The sequence below is a fragment of the Lupinus angustifolius genome, chromosome LG01 (genome assembly GCF_001865875.1).
Source record: "Lupinus angustifolius cultivar Tanjil chromosome LG01, LupAngTanjil_v1.0, whole genome shotgun sequence".
Taxonomy (NCBI): domain Eukaryota; kingdom Viridiplantae; phylum Streptophyta; class Magnoliopsida; order Fabales; family Fabaceae; genus Lupinus; species Lupinus angustifolius.
In genome coordinates, this window is record NC_032009.1 from 2984607 (window position 1) to 3004188 (window position 19582).

Below are 19582 nucleotides of genomic sequence, written 5' to 3' on the forward strand. Positions count from 1 at the left end.
TCATGTTATGTTATTGAGTAGTAATGTTATTCTGATTCATAACCGTGATATATATCTTGCTTCTTGTTTCTATCTAAGACTAACGGACCATAATATATACATTCTGCATTAGAAACAAAATTCAACTCAAGAACCGAACATAATATATATTGGCATTGAAGTTTGAAGATAAACTTAAGAGACAAAACCAAAAGGTATTACAGTACGGAGATGTCATTCTGATTTGGTTGGATGCCATGTTTGCCACCTGAGAGTTGTTGTGTGGATATTTTGAAGGACTATCTTATTTGTACAATTAAATTATATTGTACATCAACTTCTACAATTCCTTTGTTAAAGACCCAAAGTCCCATAATCTCTCTCTCTTATAATTTTTTGTCTTATTTATCATGAAAGGAAGTTGTAGGAATTAGTTACATAGTGTAATTGCATCCTTAATTGTTTTGGGTACAGAAACTTCTCTTATTTTATAGCATTAAATACATGTTACTAACTGTTGAAATGAAAGATATTGATGACCCACGTTGAAATTTGTATATATAGAGTACTATGTCTATCACATTGCAAGTGATTTTACTATGAAAACACTGAATTTTTTGTGATGTTGGTGTAGACAACCATGGAGCACTTAGCCACAGGGTCATTATTCCAGATAAAACCATTCACCACTTTTCATTCCCTCCCGCACTGTGGTTGGCCACAACAACCAACCAAGTGACTCAACCATGTCTTGCATTACCTCTCACCCACAATCACATATCCACAAACAAGATATTGATATAGTAATATAAGGTTAAATATTCGACTTTTGTGAGCGATATTTGTTGGGACAAACAAGTACGCACTCCAAAATGATTAGTTCATTACCCTTAGTTATACAAAAGAACACACTCTTGAGTTGTATTTTTTGACATTTTCATTTACAGACTAGATAAATCTAAGTCAAGAACAAGACATATCTTTTTGACCAATAAAAGGCAATCCTATCCTATGTGACCAAAAAAGTCATGACTTCCTCTGTCTAAATAGCATCACAGTTTTCCTTATCCTAATCTGCTCAAGGTTTTCATTTGTCATATTGATCTATGATTGCATAGAGTAAGAAATAAGGCTTGTGTGGACAGCAACATTGAGATATATTTTTGGTAAATACCTCTTTCCTCCTTTTAGTCCATGTGAAATTTTAAATATTTCGTCAAAATACATGTGATATGATCTACATTATTGTATGTGTTTGTACATAATGTTTTTCTTGTAGTTTCTTAATCTCTTGTTGGGAAATATTTAACTACCTAACTTTGAGGAATAACGATTTATTCAAGCAATGGAGAGGGCAAATATTTATTTTCTCTTTATGTTTTCAATTACAGAAATATAATTTTATAATAAATAAAATAATAAAAATATCATTACATGTTATATTCGTTTATTATTATATGACATTTGTGTCTCCGTTATCAGAGAAGATCCTTACTCCTAATTGACATATTGACCTTTCAATTACACAGTTAAACAAATATCAATAAATTAAAGGGCGTCATTCACTTTTATATTCCTCCACCTCCTAAACTAATTAGAAAATTTAATAATGATGAAGAATGTATTATTATCTATGTATATCAATCACATGGACCAACTGTTTCAAAAAATGATATTATTTTCTTAACTCTAAACTAAACAAATGGCATGTAGAACAAAATAACAAAGCAATCAAACTTTCAGATTCTGTGTTTGTTGCTTTCTCATTTATAATTCATAACCCAACCCCAAATTAATGACTCCTCCATGTGATGCTTAAATCCCAATAGAAAGGTATTAGCATGAGAAGAAAAGTCCTCACTAAAAATAAAATTAACAATTTGAGAAAATGTCAGATCCACTCTGTAAAAGTAAAGATTATACAATGCTTTACAAACACTTTTTTTTAACCTTGTTTAGGTTTTAATGGCAATATATGAACAATGAAAAGCAAAGTATAATTTTGGCTACAATAATTGAAGGGGTCTTAAAAATACTACCAGTATAAGTAAGAGCCAATCTGCTATCTGTTGTTGACAAAGTGTGTTACTACATGTGATATTGATTATGATTGATTGAAAAAAGAGAAAAAGATATATATACCGACAGTGTATATATATTTTTAGTCATCATTGACTTTTAAATAAAAATATTACAAATGAATGGTGGATGATGCACTGACTGTGTATAAATAAATCTTTACACTGTAGTGCACACATTTTACACTCTTGAAAAAATGTATTTAAATTAAAAAATTAATGATTAAATATTTTTCTGACCAATCATAAATAGTCCACCGGTAGAAAAACATGGGATGAGTATATTGTTAAATAGTATAAAGAAGAGGGTATTGCATTGAGAGAAGATAAACCTTAGTCCAAAATAGGAGAGATTCCTTTATGTCTTTTAAATATAGTACATTTCATGTTCTTGTTGTAATCTTATTGCCCCGGAATTCACACACTCACTAAGAACCTGATGCATTGAATGTGGAAGCTGAATAGGATTCAATCTTTTCTTTCCTGTTCCATTTTTAACAACCATGCCCTTTTAAATATACATATATGGCTTTACAGAACCATGTTTGCTTTAATATTCTGTTCATTAGTGAACCAACCTGTACTATTCCCTCTCCTCATGTTTGTTTTTATAAACTATGATTTTGTCTTATTGTGTATTAAGCATTAAAGATTAATTTTTTTAGGTGAAGAAATTATTAAGTAAGTTCTGATTCTATTGAGATAATACTTTTATACACATGATATAAATCAAACCTCTAACATCACAATTTTATGTAGGGGTATATTGTTATGCACCAATAAGCACCATTGTTGATTTGGATTAGAAAAAATGAAATAGGATCAATTCTATATTGAGTCAACTTAATTAGCTAGTGTTATTTGAAACTTAAGATATAAAGTAGGCATTATGATGGATTCCTTGATCTGAAGCAATGTGCTATTTTGGCCTTAATCAACTAATGAAAAGGAAAATATGCTTTTAACCTATCATGCTTCAGCTAAAAGCTCAATCTAGAGTCAATTGCTTCATTAATCAACCAACCAGAGAGGCTTATTTGTGAAATCACACAAAGGGGCAATTTCCACTACTGCACTTAAAACGATAAAGATTTACGTGAAGAAAATTAATAAAATCTTGATAACATATTAAAAATTTAATTTTAAATAATAACATTAAAAAACATAAATATATTTATCTTTAAATATAACGTATTAGATACGTTTTCATCCAAATTTTATCTCGGAGTGAAACTTGGAAACAACATGATAAGAGTAGCAAGAACCAATTGTATGGTTGGGTGAGTAACAAGTGTCATCTCCACAATTTTAGGACCCCACATGATACACAACATTTTCTTGCCATGCCATATTAACAAATGACACAACATATGAGTGTGATTATGAACTTATGAATCTAATGGATCATGATAGCACTTAATGTGACAACCATTTGTTGTAATCCAACCAAACAATTTAAGGGACCAATGATATTTAAAGTTGTTTTAACATGCAGTGGGCCCCACCACGTATGCATCTTTAAGATGAAATGTGTTTAAGATTGAAATCCAATTGAAGCTGTGAGTTGTAATTATTAGATAGTGTGCACCTTTTGATTAGTCAATACTGTTTTATTAAACCATTGTTATTAAAATAAGTGTTAAACTTCAATTTTTAAGACTACTTTATTTTTTTATATTCCTCAAACGATATTTTTGTAGCACTTCAGAATGAATTGCATTAAAAGGCATGTGGGATAAGTGTTAGAGGGTGGGTCTACTTTGCTGCAGATTGTGCATTTGTTAGGCTACAAAGCGTGCCTTTCCTGTCACAATTCTATCAAGTTATTACTGCTAGTTGAAGTCTAGTAGACTACTCTTCTTTTTTTTTATCACATTTTATCACGCACGTTTTATATCACTTCATATATCATGAGATATGATTTGTTAGAAAATATATTTAAGTTAAAAAATTAATTATTAAATGTTTATTTGACCAATCACATGGAATGATACAATATTGTGGAACATAGGATATGGTTCCCTCTTTTTTAGTCATGCATAACATACTTAAATGTAACTTTTTCAATAAATTATACATTGAGTAGTACACTTTTTAAGACATAAAATAGTCATGAGCTTTGAGTATTTAAAATCTTGTGTTATATTGATAAATTGGAGAAATTAACTTCTAACACCAAAATGGGGTGAAAATATATTTTTTATTTTAGTCTCTATAATTTTGTGTGTGGATGTTTTACAAACACATGAGATCTACTTTTCACCAAAAATAATGAAAAAAAACAAAATTGTAGAGCTGACCAAACTACTAAGATAATTGATATATGAGAGAGTATGATTTTGTACCTTATGTCATGCTGATAGTAATTCCATGACAGCAGAGAAGAAACTTTCATTATAGTCAAGCTGTATAAATTTCTTCTCTGATTTTGGCAACTTTTATGTCCTCCACCAATTGTTTTTGTACACACATCTCTTTCTTGATGCATAGAAAATAGAATAAGTAAGGTGTTATATTCATATACACACTTGGAATAATGATAATTTCAACATACCCTACAGAGATTTGTCATGGTTCCTTCATCTTGTAGACAATTTCACCAAATAAAAATAAAATCAGTAAAGTGAATGTAATGTAAGTAAAAAAATCATAATATGTGTATGGAAAATTATTACTTGAGAGAAATAAAGTTTGTTTTGGACAAAAGATCATTGTTTCTTAAACAAGAAAGTCATAATGAGAAATGCAGAATGTGTAGTAGGAAAAAACAAAAACAAAAAGAGAGGGTACAAGTGAAGTAGGAACATGCATTATCAGATTAAGCTTTCTGTTTCTAGAATTATAGTTCATACATACTCACCCTTTCAAGGTATTGGACATATCTTTATTGGCAGACACATAAAAGTTGTAAAAAACTTTGACATTTTCAATCAAGGCATTATTTTGTTCTTTTTATTCTTCAAGAGGAAATAATGGGTTGGAATAAACTTTATTGTTTTATTTAAATTTGATATCGGTAACTAAATTTGCTTTTTTCTTTCAAAAGGGGTGCATTTGAATTGCTTATAATAACAACCAAATTGAAAACTGAGGTTATATATGTAGCAAAGTGGTTCTGGATCAATCTTTAGACCAGTTGATTAATAGTGAAACTAATTGACCTTGATCAATCTTTATTAACATTGATGATATTAATCTAAATTAAACAACCTCTCCAACAAATTGACCAATATTACACTTATGGTCTAGTGCTATAGGAATTGATTAATCTCATATAAGATTGATTAGTTTGTAGGATAATTGATCAACTCTCTCAACTGAAGAGGATCCAAGTTGATAGCATACTATAGAAATGTCATTTTTGCTTTTCGGTTCCTTTCAACCCAAGTAATGAATTTTTTTTTGTTTAAGAATATTTACAGGATCAAAGAAGAAATACATGCATAACTGGATCCTTTCAACAGAACTTTTATCATTTGGGTCAACCTCCCAGTGTATATATGAAGATTGAGGAAAAGAGCAGTCTTTATCAATTGCAAATCCCAAGCCCATATGATTTACTGCTAAAAAAAAAGGTCAGTGCAATAGACTCCCACGTAGTTGAGTCTAGAGCGTTTAAATGTATAGCTTCACCCTCGTATTAGTCGTATGTTTTTTCTGCAATTTGAATTCATAACATCCATATCACAAGGCAAATAATATTACTATTTTTGAGTCGAGGCTCACCCGCTATATAATTAAATGTTGCCAAGAAAGATTCATTGTATACCTGAAATTTATATTACCATTTTGATGAAATCTCAAACACAGTAGATGGCTAGATCTTGTTCTGCACTTCTGCATGTACGGAAGAAGAATCAAATCCCAACCATTGAATTTCCAAAAACAAGAAAGTTTAACATAGAGATGGTAGACTTTGTAGTCCTATAGTAAAGAAGGACAATAACATTATGATTTCTCATGCATATCTTGATTAAGTGCCTGCAAGACTTTGTCTGGAATATCTTGTTCACTGGCCTACATTGGTTCATGTTTAGGAGTGTCATTTGTTTTTATTATTATACTATATACTATACTATATTATACAACTTTGTGGTCCCCTCTTTTCAGTCCTTTAACATATTATAGTGAATCACAAACATATATATATACATACATAAAATACAATCAACTATAGTTAATGTTACCACTTACAAATCTAAAAATATTAGTAATATAATAATATGAACATACATCTTTCTCTATATCTATCTTTTAGAATATCACACATTCACACATATACAAACACATTGCTTACTCTACCTGTTCTCTTGCCTCCTTTCTAACAGCCTGTCAGGCCTGAATTATTAACCTCATCATTACTCTTTTAAAATTAGAGCTTGCAGTGTTTGCAAATGATTCAAGGAGAATCATGAGACAAATATTGGTCACTTGTTATATACTTATTTTATTTGTAAAGCTTACTTATGGATAAAATTGCTGTCATGAAGGAAGAAGATGTTCAATGACCTTCATCACAAAAAGCTGCAATTTTGGTACTTTCTTATTACAAATATCTTTCTATTACCTTTAGATTAGGTATTAAAACATAAGGTGTTGCAGTTTTGATGATTTAATGCTTCTTAAGTACTATTTCAAGTTGAAGAAAGTTTCTGATAGTTTTGATTACTATGGAAATAATAACATATATCCATTCACAGTGATGCATCAAAAGTTTCAAGAATAGCATAAAAGAAAATAAGTTGACTTGCACTTATCCTTGACATGTAAACTCCTATATCCTGTGTGATCAGTGATGTGTGTAGTCTTTGCATTTTCTTGATTTCTTTTTTAGTCCATATTCTAGTTTTCTTAGAAACAAGGGGAAGAATATGAGATGAAGAGTGAAAACTAATGCCAGTTATTGGCCTTATGGCTTGGCCAAGTGGTGCTGTCATAAGCCAACACACAATCTCAGACCCATATCTTAGTTTGTCTCACTATTACATACATCTAATGGTAATGTGTCATGCTGCAGAATCATGTTTTAACATTCAAGTGCACATTCTCTTGGTCCCCTCTCTCAATCTCTCTTTCTCCACTTTTTGTTAGTGAAGTGAAAGCCTCTTGACAAAATAGTTCCGAAAACAAGCTAGAATATTTCCTATATATAGCCTGCATCTATGCACCAAAATGGGCAGGGACAGAATCTTGCAGGATAATGTTAGTATAGAAGCTTATTATGAATGGTCTTGTTGGATATTAGTATATGTTTGTTCCCATTGATGATGGTATTGATAGTTTAAGCATGCTTTGTTTTTAGTTTGCAAAGTTGAGTTTGATTAAGAGGAAAAGCAAAACATTCTTATTTCTTCTCATATTATAGTTTTGAGATTAAAACTCATTTACAAATTACCCAAATGTGACTTTACTAAAACATATTTAAGGTAAGGTGATACCAAACATGCACTACTAGTTTAGGGTGTTAACAATTCCTATTGTTTCAGTTTCCTTAGTCTTTGTTGTTTAGATGTTAGTTCAAATTCTCCATCCTTGGTCAAGTGAATTTTGTCCCACATTCACATTATAGCTTGAGAAATCATAACTCCATTAACTAAAAGGTGTAGAATTTGAGACATTATTCAACACTTAATAGGTGTATAAGTTGAAGTATTTCATAAGTTGAAATGGTTTTAATTTTATTTACAGGCATGGGAACCAAAATTGAATACTCCATAAATCTTCTAGCAACCTCAGCAGATCACAGCAACAACTTAACTCTAGGTGAAGTGGATGTCTGGGAGCATTATCAGAACAAAGAGCTGAAAGATAAGCATCACAAGAGGATGGTTGACAGAAACATTATAGAATCCATAAAAAAGACAATGAAGATGCATGATGACATCTTCAAACACCAGGTATCATTAAGATGTGGTTTGATTGAAATTCCATGAACTTCATTAGTTATTTACTATCAATTCATAGCAGCCACTATATATGCAACACATTTGTGTCAAGTGTCAACCCGGTTAAAACTACATGCCGATCCGCACGAACTTGAATATTTTACAAGTTAGCAATGGTGAGAATTTGGAATTTGCAGGTAAGGGAACTACACAGGGTATACAGTGTGCAAAGGATGCTAATGGATGAGCAAAAAAAGGGTTATAGGCAACAGAAATTTCAGACCCCCCTAAATAGCATAGATCCTCATTTCATTGAACAACAACATCAATCAACACAAATTTCACAGGGACCTAATGTCCATGGTCAAAGGGGTTTTAATCTAGAAGGGTCTGCAAAAGAAGGCATTTTTACCAGAACAAGTGGCTTTGATGAAGGTGAGGCAGGGCCTAGCTCCTATAATTCATTTCAAAGTTGTAAAGTAAGTACTAGTGGCTATGATGAAGAAATGGAAGTGGATTTAACTCTAAGTATAGGAACTAGCAAGGTTAAGAAATCCCATGTGTCTCAATTAGCATGCTTAGAGTCACCAAATGGAAAAACTAGAAAGGGAGAATGCAGTGAACCCACCACCCCTATGAGCAGTTCCAGTATGACATTTACTCTGGAAGGTAGGGGACATTTTGGCTTTCCCAAGGGTTAAAGCTTAAATAACAGTTTAACTTATTTGTTTGTATCCTTTCAACTCTACATGGACCACAGAATTTATATGGTTCATGCATTCAGATCATATTCCTAGCTTAACTAGTTTCTACTTTATTCCAATAAATGGTTAGTTTATACATCCACTTCCAAGTGCCTTTTCTGTAAATAAATAGTTAGTTTGCAATACTTGTTAACCTGCATGTTCTTTTAAGTTTTAACTAATAGTACTGTAAAGGATACCTTGAACCTCATACTTCTGAGAATTAAGGGAAATTATGGACTAATCAATCCAAAAAGAAAAAAAATACAAGTCTTATTTGACTCATTCTTAGTAAAAAAAATTTGGTACTACACTCATTCTTAGTTTGAAAATGGTGCAGTGTCAACAAGTAGGGTAAGAACATTTACATCATTCACATGGTATAATCTAATAAATGATTGTGATTGCTCTCTTGAAAACTGAGCTGTCTACACTCTCGTCTGTGATAATAATGATCATTGATTTTGTTTCATTCACACACTCCCCTCAATAGCGGAGCCTAGTGAGTTGTGAGTTGTGACAGGAGAATCAAGCTCAGCCAGACCTTATAAAAAAATTGAAAATTCTATACATTCATTCAAGAGAATGCTTGAATATAACTGAGGGGGTTGGTGCAAAGCTTTTGAGTAAAACCAAGGTTACAATTAAAACCAAAACCCACACTAAAATGCAAAAATCAACCCCAGATCCCCAAACCTTGGAACAAAAATCAATCAAAAACAACAACCACAAGTATAATGCATAACTAAACCTAAATGCACGGTAAAAACGAAATTGAAAGGATGCATATGCACCTAAAACTAAATGTGTGTTCAAGATGAAGAAGATGAGTGTCTTCAAGAAGATAACTTTTATCAATCATCTTAAAAGTCACAGGTGCAGATGGATAAAAAGGAAAGTGATTTTTCTTTGGGCAAAAAAAGCAGAGTCTAAAAAAATCATTAAGGGTATTAATGTTAATTGGATGAATATTTCAAACACATCCAAATTAACACTAGGTTTCAAATATTTGTTTATTTGTGCTAATGTTCAGATTTTTATTTTTTCCTTCTGGATTTGGGGACTGAAAACCGTTGCTTTACACCTTCTCCCCTAATATTAGCAGCTTAATGAATAATGCTAGTGTAACATGTTTACACAATATCGTATTTGCATGAGTTTCTTTACATATACTCAAACTCTGTCACTCAGGTCTCTCTCTCTCTCTATATATATATATATATGATAGGATTTAAAATGTATGCACTAATAATATACATTTACATTGTCAATATTTTATTTATCATACATATTTAATCATCATTGACACTTAAACAAAAATACTACAAATAAACGGTGAATGATGTACTGACTGTATAAAAAAACTTTATATTAACAGTGCATAGATATTAAATTCTAAACCCAAAAAACACACAAATAACGTTTCCAATCTTTAACAGTTGATTACAATTTGCAAGTTACTTTGTCAAATAAATAACCATTTAAGTTTCATAAGATACCTCTGGTCAAGCAACTCAACTCAACATGAAAACCTGTTGGATTGTAAGCTGTAATTCCGATTTTCCCTATCAACTATGGAATATTCTATTTATATGTTAGAATGTTATGACCAACATAACATTCGTTACAGGAAATATTATTTAACAAAAACCTATCCAACATTAGTTCATCTTGTTCAACATGAAGATTCAAATGGGACATGAAGAGGAAAGATTTACTAGGAGACATTGTTGTTTCATCATTCATTGTTTTCACAACAAGCAACCTGCAGAATGAATATTTCCAAAAAGGTTAGTGAAGCCTTAAAAATGCGTATGTAGATGACAGAAGACTCAAAGGACAACACAACAATCTGACCACAACAAGAATGAAAGATAGACCAAGCAATAATTGATCAATCAGGACTTGAGTATCAAAGCAAGGGAATCAAACTTATACTATGGTATGCAAACCAAATTTAACACACCAGAGTCGAGCTGTAGCATCATCTTGTAAAAATAATTAAATAACCAATCAATTGAATCAACTCCAAACTTGAACGGAAATACAAATGCATTGTACAAATTCTATATTTTTTAATTGTTCCTTGTAGTTCCACAGTACCAAAAGAAAGAACCACATCACATGACAAAAATGGAGAACTATTTCTCCTCAAAACAATGGTAGAAGCTTTGTACATTGGGTTGCCTTTTCTAATATATTCATAATTTCAAGGTAGAACAACATAATTCAAGGACTGTGTGGTCCATTTTTTAAGACAATGTTAAAATGTTAACGAAATATACCACTCTGCAGTTGTTACCTGTACAGAACATAGAACATAGAACACAGAAGACAGCAATGATCTTTCAGATGCCTCCAAGAACTTTCTGGGGATCAAGCTGCCCACTACAATAACTGGAAGGAACAGTGGAAAGCTCTAGTCTTCCTTTCCATTCTTCACCAGGTTTTAAAGTGATAGGCATTTCAATAGCAGCAGCCTCTACACAAAGCATATGCTTATACTCATCATCACCAAAATCAGCCATAGCCTTTGCTTTCTTTTCCCAAGGATTCCACACTACTGCATAGACAAATAATAAATGGAAGGAAAAAAAAGCGTTACGAAACAGTCGCATAGTGAGAATGGCTCTTGATGTCAAATCTAAAAGCAACATGAATGCTAAATATACTAATTTCTAATACAGTTTCCTTAAATGTGAAATGGGGAACTACTCAATTGTATGAAAAAGGTTTATGCAATACTCAAATCTGTTAAAAGGAAGAAATTAGACATTGAGATGAATGTGTTTTAACCTGATGTAATTCCATTCTTTTATTTACACATTTACAAAGCACAATTTTTAATTATAAACATTCAAATAATATGATTCTTAATTGGTATATTTTATCGATAGTACAAACTTAATACAAAAGATGAGCCCATTAACATTCACCAGCATCAGGAAGACCATCTTTACGTAATTCAAATGTTCTCTTTTTCTCATGATCAAGAATTGCAATCTTTGTAGGAGTGCTAAGATATATCTTGTCAACCTATCATACAAGAAAAGGAGATGCGTCAGTGTGAACTAAACAAAGCTGTAAAATGATTAAATGAGTGGCATCCACCATATTGTATGGTTCAGATATGAATGACATCAGAATTCTCTGTTCTTCTTTCCATTTTGTCTTCTATTGTTAGTGCAAATGTGTAGTAGATGTTATTTAAGTGCATTAAATACAAGATCCAGATATGAAACGGGTCGCATCAAACAGCTTATCCTGGCAGCGGCCACCCCTGTTACAGCTAAAGTGAAAAAGAAAAGCTTCAAGAACTATAAATTGACATGATGCTCTATATAACCAGGCCTATCACTTTCTTTTTTAAAACAAATAAAAATTAAAATGCTGCTTATAATTTTAGTTTCAAATTATATATTTATAAATATATATTTTATTTATAGCAGTTAATTCATTTTAACCTGATAAACCTGCATTCTGCATATTACAGAAACTGACTTATTTCACTACTTATAATCCATGTACACCAATATCAGCATCTGTTCATTCTAAAGAAAAAAAATAGAACAGGATTTAAACCAATCTTACTTCTGATTCAAATGTTAAAGCATCCCCTTGTTCAGTAAAGCGTTCCTTTTTCTGCAAATTGTCAAGATAATCCAGTGTCTCCAATCCCTCTACCCGAACTTCACTGAAAACAAGCAAACAAACTATATAAATGCAATTCAAAACCACAAGCTACAATATATCCCTAAAAATAATAATTACATACATAATGAACTGACAAAGGGGCAAAATAAAGGTCAATTTAAAAAGGAGAATTAAAATTAGTATACAAAATAAAGAAAAATAGGGCATACTGACTGTGATTTAACAAAAGAAGAGGTTATGTCTGATTCAACCATTAAATTAAAGTTTGTCAATTTAACCAAACCTGAGTATTTAACAACACCAAAGGCACAACAATGTTTCCTATCATAAGCACCCAAAACAATCATGTGGACAAGGTGATAGGATTTGCACACTGCCATTTTAATTCAAGAAACTGAAGAGGCAAATTATTTATATGCAGCACACTTCAAAGTTTATTGCATCCTTTTTATCAAAGAGAAGTATCCTCTCTATGCACCTTTATATGCCAAAAGCCATAAATCCACAGATGAATTTAGAAGTTCGAAAGCCAACATTCACATTTTCATATAGATCTCAAACAAATTGCCAAACCTAACAAGGAATATATTTCACAGTATAAGTTGCAAGACAAGCTTTATATCTTGAAATTCTGAGCTTATTTGTATATCTTGAATTTCATTTGCTTCAACTGGTGAACTCTAAAGGCAGCATTTTGATCATAGCCGTGGACTTTTCTTGGGATGATCCAGAGACAATTTATTAGTAAAGACAAGCACATTATTAGAGAATAAGAACCAAACTTAATAGCTTGGCTTGGTAACTGCAGTGACACCTGTCACTGACAGTTACATTTTCTGTTTTCTGTTAATTAAGTTAGTTGGTTAGAGGAGGTGACTTATTTATACACGTCACCTCCTATAGAATCTTCTCTTGTAAGCTTTCCCATCTTATATATAAAGGGAAAGCCTCACCCATTTTATTAAAGCTATTATTCATTCAATACATAACAGAACTCAGATTCCCGCTCTTTCCTTTATATTTTCCTCTCTTTATAAACTAGGTTTATAGTTTTACATACATTAATACAAAACTTTCATACAGACATGTTGAGAGAAAACACATTTCAAGCACTTACCTTATATCTGAAACAGAGAAATATGTATGATACGCAAATGTGAATGAAAATGGCTTCCCATCAGTGTTTGTATTCCTAATCCGAGATGTCAACATCAGCTCTCCTCCAGGTCCTAAAGCTACCCTGAGACGGAATTCAAAACTATTTCCAAAAGAAAGGCATAAAATATCAGAAAGAAATATAAGGTAAACAATACATACTACGAAATGAAGTGTAAAATAAAACAGGGAGTTTAAAATATGGGTCAACAGAATATTCTTTTATAAATGATAAAGAAAAGTGTCCCTTATACCTGTGAGGCCAAATCTTCATGTCGCCTTCTGAGGGCTTAAGAATCAAATCAACAAAGGCTTTGTTCCATGTATTTGTTGGAAAAGGATGAGGGTCATTGTCAATGATCCAGAACCGGTTTCTAGCAAATCCATGCTGGTCAAGGGTACCATGGCTTCCAAACTGCAAACAGAGAGCAAATTTCCTTGACCGCGTAATTTAAAATCTGATTGTAATAACAAAGGCAGTTTCTAGCAAATTTCCTTTACAAGATTTTCAGTTGCATGATTTTAATTGCTTTAACTAATATTTTGGATCAGAGATGATTTCAGATTTACTGTGGAGGCAGAAGTAAAATCTTGAAGGCTTACCTTTAATCATAGAACTGACTTCAATAGTGGAAAACCATGCCATATTGTAATTGTTGAGGGTAATTAGCTAAGTGATGTGTTGATTTAGCAAATATAACATTTTCAGTTCAAGAGGTATATTCGTGCTTAGCAGTTGGGGTTTTAAGTGGGGTATGTAGTTGTATCTACGTATTGATTTCTATATAATCAGTTTCAGTTATGGACTGTCAATTAGCATGTGATTATTTAGATTGGCCATATTTGTGGACAACGTGGTTACTGACTTTTGACTAGTCCCATCTCAGTAAGCTACCCAGATATAAGAAGAGAAAATAACTTTTTATGAATCACGGCAACTAATTGCTCCCTTGGTTGTATGCTACAATGAAATGCAGGCAATATTAGGTTCTTTCCTTTGCCTTCTCAAATTCTACTGTGTTTTGGTTATTTATCCATATATAGCTCGGACCTATTTTTCTTGGCAGACAGCATAAAAAATGAATTTCATCAAAGCGGCGCACTATCATGACGATAGCAATCCCGGAAAACAGAAATATTATCATGGGAAGTACATACTTGAGGAAAGCATATTGGAATCCCTCCACGAATTGCCTTTGGAGGTTTCAATGTAGCCTGCAAAATGATAATAAAACAAAATGAACCAAAACTTATCAACATCATTGCTGGAGTTGAATCTTTCTCGAAATTAAAATCACATGGACAGACCATATTCAATCCATATTCACTAGTCCTGCCCTTATTAACTGTAGCTATCCCAGAGAAAAACAATGTCGTTGAGTGGACTAGATTCACCATATTGAGCAAAGATCAATGTAAGCGACTCAAACATGCATTTCGAAGCAAATTATAAGATAAATTCACCGTTATTGAGCAAAGATCAATTTAAGTGACTCAAACATGCATTTCCAAGCAAATTATAATACATGATTCACTTAGTTAGATCCTCTCGCATATATAAAACTAGGAATGGATGGAAGAGTAACAAGCACTAAATCAACAAACATTTCCAACTTCAAAATATATCACTGTTCAAAAACCGTTTTGTAAAATATTTCAGACATTAAGATTAAACAATAAACTCAAGTCAAACCATTATCTTTCTGGAAGCTATTAAAAGAAATCAATCCCTTCAAGGCCATTATGCAACCTGTTATAAGTCCTTAGTTATAAGTTTATATTAATAAGCTGGGTACATTTGGACTTAAATGTGAGGGAGAGCCATTCCGCAAAAGAAAAAAAGAGAGTGCGACATGTAATAACTTAGTGATGACTTCAAAAAAAGAGCAAAAAGAAAATAGTGTTCCCAGCAAGTTTAAGATAATGATAAGTACGAATTACTCACTGGGGAATGCAACAAGACTATATTCAACTATCAAAGTTCTATGAACATGCCACCTAGTGAAGCCATGCAGAATTCAATCAGATTGTGAGCATGTTGACAATATTAATAAAATGATGATTCTGAGAAGGAAGTGGCAAAGTGAAAGTTTCCTATCGGGTGAAAGAGGTTATTTACCTATCCAGGATGTAAGTTAAAGAAATAATCATTAAGATGTTAGCACTCACTTTATCTGAAACTAATGCATGCATACTCCACAATACAGCCCAGGGTATTGTGCTTTGACAACAACAAAAACAACAATCAAATTCTGGTAAAATGACAGTTCCTGAAGACTAGGCAATATTCACAAAGCAAGAAAGAAAATTACAATCAAATTTTCCACATATATTTCTAAACAATGGAGACAAAATGCAATTCAACAACAACAATCAAACTTTAGTCCAACGAGGTGAAGCCAATGTGTACCGAATGACGCTGTAATGTTTTATCATAAATCATGTTCATTGACAAAGCATTAATCTCTAAATCTTTCCTAATCATTTTGCCTATGACTTTTCTTGACTTTCTTCTGCCTCTAGAAATTGGACTAACCACCATTTGATCTACTCTCCTTATTGTGGCTTTTAACGGTCTCCTTCATACATATTCAAACCACCTAAAGTGTAATTCTATCATCTTTTCTTTAATAGGAACTATCAAACTTTCTCCCTAACATATTCATTTCAAATTTGTGTTACATCAACATGGGTACGTACCTGGTCCAGGGTACGTCGATACAAGGTTCGACATTTTCTCAAAAACTGGAGTACGAGTACGTTGCATGAATAAGGTACACATGTTGATATGTTGCGTGATTATGGGTAAGGTAACAATATATATTTAGTATTATGTGAACACTTGGGTATCTAATCATGTGAAATGTGAAGATGATAGACTAATTATGTGACTCATATTTAGTATTATGATGTGACTAAGAAGAAAAATGGGGAAAATCCCAAGGTTCTAGCTCAAAATAACACAACTTCGAAACATTTTACACCAAATGCCCAAGAGTGATGGTTCTGGTACGTAACCAATTCGAGTATGTCACCTTTTTGAAGTACCCATGCAATATAATTCCTGATCATATCTTGTTTAGTTTGTCCACTCAACCAATGCAATATTCTTATATCTGCTACATTGAGTTTATTCTCTTGTTGACATTTTACCACCCAACATCTAATCTCATATAACATTGTGAGTCTTATAGTTGAGCAGTAACATTTTTCCTTAACTTTGAGTGACACATTTCTATCACATTTGACATCTGAAGCACTCCGTCATTTCATCCGCTATGCTAGAATCTTATGGTTTACATCTCTCTCAAATTCCTCATCATGTTGTATGATTGACACAATATACTTAAATCAAATGACTTGTGGTACAATATGATCTCCAATTTTTACCTCTATACTAGGGTTCATTAGCCTCTTCTAAATTTACACTCCATATACTTTGTCTTACTTCGATTTTACAAAAGCTATACACTTCTAAAGTTTGTCTTTATGTTTCTAGCTTCCCGTTTAATTCATCTCTCAAGTTTCCAACTAGGATAATATTATCCACAAAAGCATGCATTGCGGCACCAGTTCTTAGATATGCTCAACAAGTACATCCAAGACCAAGAGATACTATAGCCATAGTCAAGCTCCAAAAAGATACTATAGTTCAAAATCAAATGATGCAAACTATACTTTGCAACAAAGATGAAATAAAAAAAGGTTCAAGAGTGTAGTGTACCTTACTACGGAGAAAAAGCAAGACTATATATGCCAAATGTCAAAGTTCTATAAACATTGCATCTAGTGCAGCCATGCAGAAGAATAAATATAGAATTCCAGAAAGATCATATAGTTGTTCAAAATCAAATCACGCAAACTGTACTTAGCAACGGAGAGATGAAATAGAAAAAGGCTCCATAGTGTAGTGTACCTTACTACTGAGAAAAAAACAAGACTATAAAGTATATATGCCATTTCTCAAAGTTGTATTAAAATTCCATCTAGTGTAGCCATGTAGAATTGTATCAGTTTGTGAGCATGTTGACAATAATAATAAAATGATGAAACCAAAGAAGGAGGTGGCAAAGTGAAATTTTCCAACCAGACCAAAGAGGACGCCAGTTAAAGAAATATTTATCCAGATGTCAGCACTCACTTCATACGAATCTAAGGGATCCATATTCCACAATACAGCCCAATGTATTTTGCTTTCACATCAACCGAGATATTAAATTTCTAGTGAAACATTCTTATCAATAAAAATTCTAATGCAACATTAATTACTAAAGACTATGCAAATATTTGGAAATGAAGCATGAACATTATGATCAAACTCTCTACATATAGTATTTGGAAACAAATGAGACATAATGCAGTTCATGAAGATAAGAGACAATGGCACCATTGTACAAAAAATGGAAGCATTCAAAATACAATACTCAGGACTTAATGCCTGTAGTTAATGCTGACCTGATTGAGATCTAAGTGAATACAGTGAGAGATGAAATACCTTACTACTGAGGAAAAGCAATTCCTCACGACGTTCATTCTTCCACGAAGTCACGTGACCACCGTACAAGTAAACCTGAAAATCACAAATCTCAAGACATGAAACCAGAACTAGCACAAATGATTTCGTAACATGAAAACCGAATAATCAAAAACAGTAAAATCAAGCCTCAAAAGCACGTCGATATTTCCGACGAATTTATCTCACCACAATTAGTGTACAAGTTAAATCAAATTGTGCAAAACAGAGAGAAACATAATTAAATGCAAGACGGTGAAGCGAATCTAAGCGATAATGGTGCAAAATTGAGAGAATCTAAAGACGTAGAAAACGAAGGGAGAAGCGAATGAAGAAAAGGAAAAAGAGTGACCTCAGCGGAGGAACCACGAGGATGGCGAAGAAGAACCTTGTCGAGACCATTGAAGCCTTTGCACAATTCATATTTACTATTATTATTATTACTACCACTTGCAGAAACTGAAGGTGACGAGAGATTCTTCTCGATGCTCATAGCTGCTACCTTCTATTCACCTTTCTCTGTATCTAATTCTTTTAACTCTTGCCACAATCTCAACTAACTCACACAGACACACACTCCCTTACTCTACTCAATACACGTGCTGAGAATTGAGCTGTAAAATACATTATTTATTATTTTATCATGAATTTTACTGATCATCTTTATAAATTTACCATATACACATGATAATTATTTATGTATGTTGATTATTATAAATACATAAATATATAATTCATTTTGAAAACTTGAGGTTATGATAAACAAAATTCATATTTATCATATTTCATCCCTAATATATTATTTCAGTTTTTTATTTTGCTACTAGTGATTCATATCATTTTCTCAAATCGCAACTAATTCAATAAATATGATTTATAAATTAAATGAATTAAACTTTAATTAAAAGTTAAAATCATTAGATAAATGAATTGAACTTAAATCGATTATAACTTTGCTGGTTAGAATCTCGAGCCAACTTGAATTTATATAATTTTAAAATTTATATATTATATATATATATATGCAAAACATACTTTAGAAATGATAATGATGTATAATTATTTTAGAAATATACTTTTATATATATATAATATATATTATATATTAAAACTAAAATTTTATACAAATTTATTTAAAATCTTATTTATATTTGTATGTGTACATACACAAAATACATGAACGTGTATATTATTAATTATAATATGAGTTGATAAACAACATAAATTTGAGTTTTTTAGCTCGCTTAAAAGTTTGTAAACTTTAATAAACTTGATTTTAAATTACAAAAATAGTTTGTATTGAAATTGGGTCAAAACTTAACTCGAACAAATCTTTAATAAGATGAGTTAAGTTGAACCAAACTCTACTCATTTTCATCTATATTTTTAACAATGAATTATATATATATATATATAGTGTATACTTTTTTATTCAGATAAACTCATCTTCCTAAACTTATTAGGTTGAAGAAATAATCTAGGACATGAAAACCCATTAATTGTCTATCTTAATAAAACTTATTTATTATTTGTACAAAAAAAATTGAATTGTGAGGATATTAATTGTGTCAACTT

General features: G+C 31.8%; 1 protein-coding gene and 1 pseudogene across 1 annotated transcript; one reads left to right on the forward strand and one right to left on the reverse strand.

The window, feature by feature from the left end:
- Nucleotides 6262-8788, forward strand: LOC109347202 (annotated as a pseudogene).
- On the reverse strand, nucleotides 10113-18560 carry LOC109347180 (putative glucose-6-phosphate 1-epimerase). Its single transcript, XM_019586899.1, has 9 exons — nucleotides 18360-18560; nucleotides 17990-18064; nucleotides 14653-14709; nucleotides 13749-13909; nucleotides 13457-13597; nucleotides 12277-12379; nucleotides 11622-11721; nucleotides 10988-11248; nucleotides 10113-10450 (listed from the first exon to the last, which is right to left on the reverse strand). Exons 1-8 carry the CDS (start codon nucleotides 18498-18500, stop codon nucleotides 11034-11036), a joined length of 993 nt encoding a protein of 330 aa, XP_019442444.1. The 5' UTR covers nucleotides 18501-18560; the 3' UTR covers nucleotides 10113-10450; nucleotides 10988-11033.

Bases quoted from the DNA above. Each gene is read 5' to 3' on its own strand.
- LOC109347180 (XM_019586899.1), bottom strand. From the start codon at position 18,500: ATGAGCATCGAGAAGAATCTCTCGTCACCTTCAGTTTCTGCAAGTGGT. The intron at 18,065-18,359 runs GTCACTCTTTTT...TGTGATTTTCAG, and splicing joins CTCGTGGTTCCTCCGCTGAG to GTTTACTTGTACGGTGGTCA. The intron at 13,598-13,748 runs GTATAAGGGACA...TTTTGGAAATAG, and splicing joins ATGAAGATTTGGCCTCACAG to TTTTGAATTCCGTCTCAGGG.